At 41.2% G+C, this 10,759-nt stretch overlaps 1 protein-coding gene across 1 annotated transcript; it reads right to left on the reverse strand.

The window, feature by feature from the left end:
* Nucleotides 1-3,193: 3,193 nt before the first annotated feature.
* LOC147795325 (uncharacterized) lies at nt 3,194-9,027 on the reverse strand. Its single transcript, XM_087132063.1, has 6 exons — nt 8,971-9,027; nt 8,465-8,635; nt 7,162-7,348; nt 6,465-6,646; nt 5,469-5,723; nt 3,194-5,072 (listed from the first exon to the last, which is right to left on the reverse strand). The coding sequence occupies exons 1-6, from the start codon at nt 9,025-9,027 to the stop codon at nt 4,869-4,871; spliced, it is 1,056 nt and encodes a 351-aa protein (XP_086988189.1). The 3' UTR covers nt 3,194-4,868.
* Between the last annotated feature and the right edge of the window lie 1,732 nt (nt 9,028-10,759).

Here is a 10,759-nt window from a genome sequence, read left to right on the forward strand (position 1 = left end):
ATTGCAGCGAATTTGGAGAAGCCAGGATGGCATTGATTTTTCCCACAATCGCAGGTGTTTCAACTTAGGCAGCTGTTAAATTAAATTTTGCAAAACTACGAAAGAAAGAATTGATTTTTGGCACAAACATATCTGTGAAGCCACACTGTTAACACGAAAGATCTCTCTTCAGCAACATGTTATGCATGTCAAATTTCAACTTCTGGGCGTATGCATATAATAAATTTTGCCAAAAAATACAGAAAAATACAAAATAGCCAGTCAAAAGACGACTAGTACTATACGAGTCGGGGGATTTTGAACAATTCTTTTCTGGGAAAGGACTGGGCAGAGATAAATGTCATTTTTTTATGTGTAGAAATATTCACAAATCAACTGGTGAACTGATGTTGCCTGAAAATCGGCCATCCCCTTGCATGGAGCGAACAGAGTTCGAGAGACGTGGGCTGGTTGGATGCCCCAAAAGTTGCTGAGATAGCAGTTAATGACATCCAGCCAGACGGGAGACGCCACGATACCATTGATTTTGTCGTAGTTTGTTCATCAGATGGTGCTTCGACATTCACAGCTGTTTCATTACACTTTGCAAAATTGTGAAAGAAATAATTGATTTCTACCATACGCCAATTTTAAGCTGGAACAGCAAGGATGTTTCTTCAGCGCCATTTTAACGTGCCAAAATAATATGTCCAAGCATGATAAAATCTAACTTCATTATATATAATTCCACAATCAATGCATAAAACAGTATCAAGAAAACGAGAAAAGCCAAGACGTGGGCTGCTAGTCTAGAAAATCTGGGTTTGTTATCTTTGAAATCAAAACATCATGAATTTCCTGATCTTCAACAGGAGGTTTTTTTTTTCATTTCAATAAAGTTAACATCCTTGCAGTGGCGGTAGGCTATATTTTTGAAAAAAAAAAACTTTACAATAAAGCCACATGGCTACACAGAGAATCAAACCAAAAGTAATCAAAGAAAAGCCTCTCATTGCAAATATGTGTACCAACCCAAACCCCCAAAATTCTATATGGTCACCAGAACGTGGTAAAGCCCTGAGCGCTTTGCCACGTGCACTTTTTTTCTGGTAATGGGGCTAATTTGAAGAGGAAGCCATTCGCTGTGTATTTTGTTTTTGTAAAACCCTGCTCTTCACCAGAAAAATTGTGTTTGAACGAATTAAAATACCCACACAACCTAAATTAATCCATCAATAATGGCAAAATGATGGGGCCAGTTCAGTCGTCTCTACCCTGATCAGACCACAATTTAAGCCGCGGGAGTTCGGCCTGCCTTGTCGGTATTAAGCGGTGAAACAAATTGTTTACGTGCGTGACTGCCAAGGTCAGTGACGTTGCTCTGAACTGTTTACGAAATCGTTGGTTACGACGTACAGGAATCATAATAAAGTGTAAGCTCTTCCAATGCAGTATCTGCGGCTTCTTTAGGGAGAGAGACTTGTGCCAAACACACGCAAAACACGGCAAAAGCCCAGCCGTGTACTGCCAAGGTACCCTCTTCCCCCGTGCGGTGTACTCTTGTGTTTGTCATCAAACATCATTTTGGGGACACATCATCTGCTTTCCTGTCATTGCCAGTTATAAGAGGAAATAGTCTTAGCCTTGTGGGACCTTCCCTTTAAAAAAAAGTCTACATCCAAGAATTGGAACCACAAAAAATTCTGCGATAGGCTAAAGCAGGATCCAACTGGAACAGAAATTATGAGAAACAAGAATATTTTGACACGTCCAAAAAAACCGAGATGGCCTTTATTCAAGTCTGGTTTTCCCTATTAGTTAGAAAAAACGTAGGGCAGTTAAGTCTGACATTCCAAAGGGAGAAGTTCCCTCACCAGCGGCGTATCCCGCCTTTGGTGTCGGGGGGGCGCAAATTCGAACTCGAATGCAGCTTTGGGTTCATTCAACATGATGTTAGGGAGAATAAAATGTCAAAAGCTTGCTCACGATTTCGACATCCTTGCTTTTATTTCATTGTGCTGTTTCTAAGGGTTTTGGTGCTAATATTTGATATATAAATATACATATATACTGAGTACTTTCTTTCCTACTCACCTTTGAAAGTTTCTTTATAAAAAGGGTTCCCCCCCCGCTGGACACGCCACTGCTTCCCAAAGAAGAAAGTACATGGTGTATCCTCATAATCAGTATTTCTGTTTTCTCAATACAAGTAACTGTGTGTTTTACACATGTGTTTTTACCGATCTTTCAAAAGTAAGATATTCAAACAGTTTTCGGCAATTATCTATACCTTTAAAACAAACCAATAAGACAAACGGAACGCCCTCAATAAGGCTCAAAAAATGCAGAACAAGGACATTTTTATACTGGAAATAACGGGGTACGGTACACGATGTGTCTCCGTCACACAATAAAAATAACAACCGGAAATGATTTGGCTTGCGGTCCAATTTTTGGGATAAAGTTTTGCCGACGCCTTTTACTCAACAAGTGTCAACCCAAATTCAGCTTCATCAAACACTCGGCAAACAGGTATGTTCAAATATTTGAGTAATTGATTTTTTTTAATGTCGTAAATTTGAGCAGCACCTCTTCCAGATTTCAGGCAAGAACCCCTTTACACGCGTCAACAAATACCAATCGATCCTAACATAACACCAACCGATTTTCACGTGCTCGTGGACGGCTGTGTTGATTGTCCATGCACTGAAATCACAACGACGACAAAGCAGACATTGATCTCGATTTCATTTTGTGGTAACCATGAGATGCTGAATCCCAACCAAAAAGGCGTTTCGAAAGCTGAAACATTTTTTTCTGTCAGCAAAATGTTCATTTCATTTCTTTTTCCATGAGTTCTATTTACATACCTACTTTTAAAATGGGAAAATCGGGGCTCATCTTCACACTGATAGGCCAAATGCCATCTTGGAAACCTCAAAGAGACTTTTAATCGAATGACAAAACACGAATCTCAGACCGAAATCCACAATTCAAATCAAAGTGAAGGGGGTTACGCGATAAACAGGGTTAATTTCGTGGAGCCGTCGATTAAAACGGACTCAAGCAGGAGAATACCGTGGCGTAGCACAGCATATTTCATTGGAACCACGCCGAAGTGGCACAGATCCACATTTTTTGCTGCTACACACAAGAATTCACAACGTTGGTGCCAAATGACTCATAGGCCTATACACCGTAAGGGCCTCAATGGTATGGGTGTATAATTACTTTTTTAATTCAGCCTTACACCGTTTACATAGGTTGTACCGAAAGCACACGACAGTATATACAGTCATTAAAGGCACATTAACATAGAGATGACAAAGCATAATAGATAATCTTATTTGTATGTACAATGGATAATATGCTTCCTATATGTACAATGGGCAGTCAAGTGTGCGAGGGAGATAAAGCATGCTTAAATACGTTTTTAAACTACCTGACATTATCTTGTCCAAAGATGTTCCATCTCAAGAGAGATTATATTTGCGAATGAAGTCAGCTCACAAATCCAACCATATGCATATGACCAACAATACAAAACAACCCCCCCCCAAAAAAAAAAATCAGGCAAATTTAATGACAACAGCAGACAAACAAAAGTGTCCCCATAACTGTACTGGAGAAATTATTAAGAAGGAGAGAACAACAAATTTGAAAATAGATAGCGGTCTTCCTCAACATTTTTTCAAATGATAGGACTACAAGCAGTTTGTGCAACGTAAAAACTTAAAGTAGCCTCTCAACCTCGTTTTCCAGGCCAATGAACAACTTGTGCCAGCGATACGTTAACTGCATATGAGAAAAAAAAGAAAACAGGAGAAAGCTGCGTCGTTGCAAAGGAAATTTAACACACTGCATCTTCTTCTATGACGGACTTTAGAAACTTACATTGCGCTGTATGGATGTTTGTCCTGCAGAAATATGTTGTAAATCACCCGTTTACACGAGAGAAGTACATGTAATAAATAAGTTGAAACATATTATGCTAAAATGACAGTTGAAGTTCTTAACAACGATTTTTCTCCCGAAAAATAACTTGAGTAGGCACACTATCACCTTGCTTCGCTTGCAAGTACATGTACCTGTTTTGTACAATCTAACATACATGTTCCTGAAATAGAAGTTGATCTAGAGAGCAAAGATGCCACAATAGTTTCCCTATTTCCACATGACCAATTCCTTGACAATCAAGTGCTACGAGAATTAGCGCAGAAGTATCGTCGCATCAATCAAAACAGTTGATAATACTATTTCTTTATATACAATCATTTACAACTAGGTGGTTCTGTATGGAGAATATTCCAACGTCAAAAATAGGGAAGTAGGGCCAGTAAATATTATATAAGCTATGCAAACTCGTTACAAACGGATTTACCGTAATACAAGATGTTTACAACCACAATGTTAAACGCTGTGAATATTGAACAGATGATTTGTCACAACAGGTTTATGAATTTGTTGCCGACCACAGAAATTGACGTGATTCACAATGCAGTACACCCCATCAAATGTTGACTCCATTTTTAACTACAAGGTCGGCCGGTAGGCTATTGTGATATTATCTAAAAATTAGCGAAACTAACCTCTTAATGGTATAGCATTTGTGTCACTCATGCGGAAAACGGTAGTAAAGATTTGTATGACAGCCGATAATTGAGAAGGCAGCGAACTAAGAACCAGCCATGAAACGGTTCCATTTTGAATATATGTTCTCCTTCGAAGGCACAAGCACCGTACGTACCAGGCTTATCCTGTACCTGGAACTTAAACATAGTTCAACTTGAAAACTACACAGCTAATTGAAATATTTTCCATACCGAATGTTTTAAGTCCACCGTATCGACAAAATAACATACAAATTCAGGCTCTCTATGTCGGTCGTTTTACGACTTGGAGTTCCTTGACTCTTGAAACTTGAACAGCCACCAGGCCATGGGAAGATTTTGACATCCCATGAAGTTCGTCTTAATCTCGCGCGGAGTGAAGAACGGTAGCGTCTCGCAAGGTGCGCCAAAGATGGTGCTGTTCGCTGCATTGAAACCGCCCTCTGCCATGGCCGGTACAGACGACAAGGTGTCCATGTAGTCCTGGTTTGAATAAGAACGTGAAGGGTATGAGAAGTGGAAAACGAGTGCATATATTAAGTTTTCGGACAAAACTGCACCAGTCCGACCCCACACTGCAGTAAGATGATACTGTGCAGGATCAGATTAGCGTTCTCCCAAATGCTTCACGTATGAACGGTAAAATTACAATTACAAACAAACACATGTCTTTGGATATTGTGTCATAGTACAAGTCACTGTACTGTCCCTTGTTCATTCTGGATGTAGTATACCACAGACAAAGTACAATCTTGTACACTGGAGGACCGCATTCAGGAAAAGATCTCCGGAAGACAGACTTTATCTTTATTGGAGTGCTTTCCTTTCAGCAGTTATTAGAATGTCCTTCAAGGCAGTGCGAACTACAGTGTCACTTGCCTCGAATATCACATCCACGCACTGCGTGGTGTGGTTGGCCTGTATCCACTGCCACGTCAACTCATCGTTCCACGCGTACTCTGTGGATCCACTACTGGCGAACACCACCACGTTGCCGTGGCTTTCGGACGTAATGATCGACTCGGCCAATAAGCCGGAGTAGCTCTGGTCAGCAATGATATAAATTCGCTTGGCTCGGCAGTCCTCCAGGTCTTCCAGGAGTTCCATAGTTGAGTAAGTTTCTGCATCCGAGGCCTGAAAGTAGAAACTCCCAACGATAATCTGCCAGTTTGGCCAGGTTTTGCTCCATTGCAAATGAATTACAATGTAGAAAGGTAGTTTTCAGTCTAATTTTTGAAATATATTTACATGTATTTATAAGCGGAAGCAAATTTTAACGACACACTATTACATTATGAATTCTTTATGTGACGATAATGAACTTAGGGACGGAAGAGGGGAAAGTACCTATGGGGTATTAATTCACTGAGAAATCCAAGCAATCACAAAGTTGCAGCCTGTAAACAACATGGTAGCAATTGGGATGTTTGATTCAAAAAGGTATTTTGGTGCCTTTTTATTTTCATATCAATAAGAGTTTTCATAATTCTGAGCAAAACTGGGGTGCCATCTAAAGGAGAAAACCTCGAGGTTAGATTGATTTGTGCACACAAATCTGCGGGAATGTTTCATATTTCATGTTCTAATTTCCGTTTTGTTGACGATCCACTATCATATAGAAATGTTTTCAATGAGCGAATTTTAGGTCACAAAAACATATCAACAAAGCAACAACGCCCTCAGCTGTCTAGAAAAGTGTGGACAATTTTAAATGTTTCATTCTGTGGACAAAAAGTGTTTCAGTCATTGAACAAAAGTACAAAGATGCCCTGAAAGTATGTCTTCAGAAAAATTCATCGCATGGACCTTTTAAAACTTAGAAAATGCCCCCTGTAACTACATGTAGTTCACTTTACAAGACCTCGGTCCACTCACCACTCCATTGTTGTCAGTATCCCACAGCAGACTGGTGCCGTCGTTTGTTGTGGGGCTGTTGAGGTAGATGACTAAGGTTTCCACACAGTTCGGTACCCTGCACAACGTGCTGATGTGGTTCCTAATCGCGTCCTTCTGAGTTGCAGGGTAGGAGTTGCGGTTGCTATGTTCGTCCTCTTCTACTAAAAATTGAAAAAAAAATAGTTTTACTCAAATTATGCCAATTTAATTATAAACATAAAAGAGTGCACAAATCATGCCTTTACGTCCTCGGGTCTGCATCCCCCCACCCCCCCCACAAAAAAACCCTGAAAATAATTGTTTTACTGAAGACATGCTGGATTTGCAGGACATGCATGACACAAAATGAACACAGAAAACGGTAGGCCGCCCATGATGGGAATGAAATTACTTCACAGCTTTGCCTGAAACCAAACTTTAGCGGCGACAAAAACGCTTCCAGCATTTCAACTGGAATATCTAAAGCAAACAGGAGACTCATTTGGTACAAGTTAGAAATTGCAGGCTAAATGTACACAACTAAATAAAATTGACAACTGTGTATTACATGTATCCAAACTGCTCCTGGCCAGTCAATTCAGAGACATCACCGCCATCTGATAAAAAGCTACCAACGGTACAGGCATTTGAGGGGGTCTGCAGGCCATCCTGCACTTCAGTATGCTAACGAACTTACGGAGGATATCGCCACTATCAGCAAAAAATGTCTTGATGTTCGGCCTTTTGAACCCATGCTCTCGAAGCATGGAGTACATGCCCCGGATGTTCTGAGCGTGTCGCTGTTGGCTTATCTGCCTATTCCAGCCTCCCGATATCAGCACGGCCTGGTCGCATATCTCGTAGTACTTGCACCTCGAGTTTACCTACAGAAGGAATTTGGAATAAAAGGTCGGGGATGGTGCAGCTCTCAATTGAAATCAAACGCAATCATCTGGCAAGAAAAACTGATTGTTTTATTAAAACCTGTTTTTTTTTATCCGCGAAAGAAATCAAAACGCTTCATCCCAGACTACAAACTGCAAATTTACATAGCACCGTGATCGTTTTCATAAGATCACTTTGTCGTTAATTACGTGCAAAATCATTTACTCCAATCAGGACGTTGTTTCTTACTCTGAAACACGGACGTGTATAATAAACTCTGGACTTGCAATGCCCCTAATCAGCTTATAGAGTCATTGAATCCGTTTGCGGCCATTTTACCGAGCTGAATACAAAGCTTTCCTGGCAATGTCTGTTCTTCCTTACGTCAATAGAAGGGAGCCAACACACGCTTTTGTATTCGGCTCGGTAAAATGGCCACTGGTTGGCTTCTTTTTCATACAAAGGCGTTGCAAGTCCAGGTTTTTTATATACGTCCGTCCTCTGAAACCGATGTTATTTGTATCCATTTCTCTGACCAACAAAACCCTTAGATGTCCATTGATTTCAAACATATGTAAATATGTAATATATAATGTAATACAAAAACAGTTCGTGCAACATGACAAAGAATAGCCTGTTCGATTCACGTGTATGGTTTTTATCCATTTATTTATTTCTGTTTAGCTAACAGTTCAAATTATGGGATGATCATGTGTGACAATGAAATTTTCAGTTTTGGTTTAAGAGGTGCCAGGAAAAGCTCGAATAAATATACCAGGGAAAAAGCACGGAATCAGGTAGGGTGTCGACCTTGCTAGGATACGAGCCGAGATCGCGCGGAGGTGGAAAGGTGGGAAATCTAAGCACGGCCAATTTAAGGTTACTCCCCAGTGGAAGCGTTTGTTGGATATTATATAGGGTACATGTACCAGTGTTCCCACGTATCGAAACACTTGTACGTAAACGCTCAGATTGGTCGCGATCCTGTTCAGTGGTTCAAAAGAGCGAGCTCTGTACTTCCAAGCACGTGTAGTGGCCGCTTTAACGCAGAAGAATTAGTCATCCAGTGATGCACAAACATTAATTCTGTAGAGAGAGTGCGTTGGTATACTTACATGCTGCACTGGTATTTCGCATCTGTACGTGTTGTGGGACAACTCGCATCGGTTTGTGTAGTTCCCAACATCTGTGCGGTACTGGGGACACGACCCAAACGATCCAGTGTTGGAAAAACACCGAAGCTGCTGTTCTTTCTTCTGCAGTAGAGACACAACAAAGGGAAAAGTCTGTGAAGTTGGAGTAGTTCTGACTTTAATTTGTCGGATATCAGTGGACGTCTCTTACTTTACAGCCTCAGTCAAGATATTTTGTTCACATGTCGCGACGAGAAGAAAAGTCAAATCTTCATCTTCATGCATGAGGATGAAGATCTAATCATGGTTGTTACTTGTTTGTTCGTTTTTCACGTGTATATTTCTGAACATGTTGAAGATTCTCAGCGCAGTAACTTCTTTTGACTGTTAAAGAGCAAGGGTCTGAGTGCTTATATACATGTACGTAGCTCTGAAAGAGGACTGAAAATTACGAGGCAAGTATTTTGCAGCCAGACAAACTCCTTTACATTGCACTGTGCTCGAGTTCGACTCAATCTGTCCTCAACAGTATCCAGAGTTATCATGATTACGAGATTCACTCCCAATTCTAGCTAGATTCGCTCGGCACTACGTGATCCTCGGTTGCACATCTAGCGCCCCGGGGGGACCTGGATGAAATAAGACTTGCATGAATCATACGAAAGCAACCGTGCTGTGAGGGGACAGCAGATCGCCATCCATGGGGTTAAAAATTACACTCGCGATATGGTTCCCTGTGTAGTAATTTTGCTCGTTCGGTTGATGAACTCGATCGTGTTATAATAAATGCAACCGGTCTCTTTGAAGACCTCGTAAAATTGCCGGGCCGGTGAGATTTCAAAGGTGATTGCCTTCCGTCCAGTATAAAATACAGCTCCAAGAGTCTTGTTTTCACCTCTCTATATCTCTACATTTCAGGGCCCCGGGCTAACCTGACATTTTAGTGACTCGAACACTTTATCATTATATTTTTATCTGCCTGATTTGTATATACGCCGAGATTGCGATGCATATGCCCAAATCCAGCATCAGTAACGAAGCACATTACAGCTGTTATTGATGGCTAAATTGGTTTGAGGTATTTGAAGCAGTGTCGCTACCTTTGAGCTGGCCGTGGTTCGGTTTATTTGGTCATTTTACGACGAAAGTTTCATTCTCAGAAAACACGATCATAAAACGCACTCAAGTGACTTTCGTACGATAATTAACACGATACAACGCAATGAGCCCTAATCTTTTTCCTTGTAAAGTAATAATTTGTCCTTTGACAGATTGGTGTCGACAAACCAATGCACTTCATGACAGAGTTGGAATATAGTGAGGACTCTTACATGTTTACTTTCGAATAGGAATAACCGACGCCTTCGGGATGGAGAGAAAATATTCAAATTACTGAATGTGATCGCAAAAATGGAGTTTCCTTTTAATGCATTGAAAAAAAAATGAGTCTTAAGCCCTTCTCACACTACAAACTGCTAAGTGAAAAATCGATTTCCAAGGTTACTGTTAACCCGGAGTAGCATGTCACACTTACCCCGTAAACCCAGAGATTCTGCTATCGAACTACGGGGGTAAAGTTGTACGGACAATTTCGCATGACGACCTGGAACTATCTTGTAAGGTCAGAGGTGAAGCAACAATGGCGCGAGATGCAGGGTCACGGCGCGCGTATGCGCAAAGCGAATGTTACACTTGAACGGTGCCCCCTTTCTACAGCATCTATTTGTGCGTGCGGTAGGTGCCTCTGATTTTCGGCGAGATGAGGGAACCTGCTACTATCACACAACATTTTGCGTGCGTTGGTCAAACGAAAACCAGTGTGCGGCAATGAATTATGGGTGGAGGTCGCGATCTGGGTTATATTGTATCATTACTATTCAGGACGCTCCCCGAATTCCCTGGGTTAGATTTTTGTAGTGTGAAAGGGTTGACAGTTGCCCAGATAATCCGGGGAATGTCTCAACTTGAAGGTCGCAGTCAACCCCGAGATTGGTAAGTTTACCTTGCTTTTGAGCATGGTTAGAAATTTCCCAGATTAAGGCACTTAACCTAGGGAAGAAAAAGTGTAATATGGACGCAACGCTTAATCCGGGGAATCTCGAGGGTATTTTTTTTGGGGGGGGTTAACTCCGAGAGGTTAACTCGTGTGAAAAGTGCCTAAGGTGGGCTTTGGTCTGCCCTAATTTTATCTCACGGCTTTCGCATCATACTGCCCTCTACCAATTACAGGAAGCTACGCCCTCATTCCCACAGATGACCTTAACCTGGTGCCGTTTT

This window comes from Acanthaster planci, unplaced genomic scaffold (assembly GCF_054643075.1).
Source record: "Acanthaster planci isolate LZ-2023a unplaced genomic scaffold, COTS_SCS Contig73, whole genome shotgun sequence".
Taxonomy (NCBI): Eukaryota; Metazoa; Echinodermata; class Asteroidea; order Valvatida; family Acanthasteridae; genus Acanthaster; species Acanthaster planci.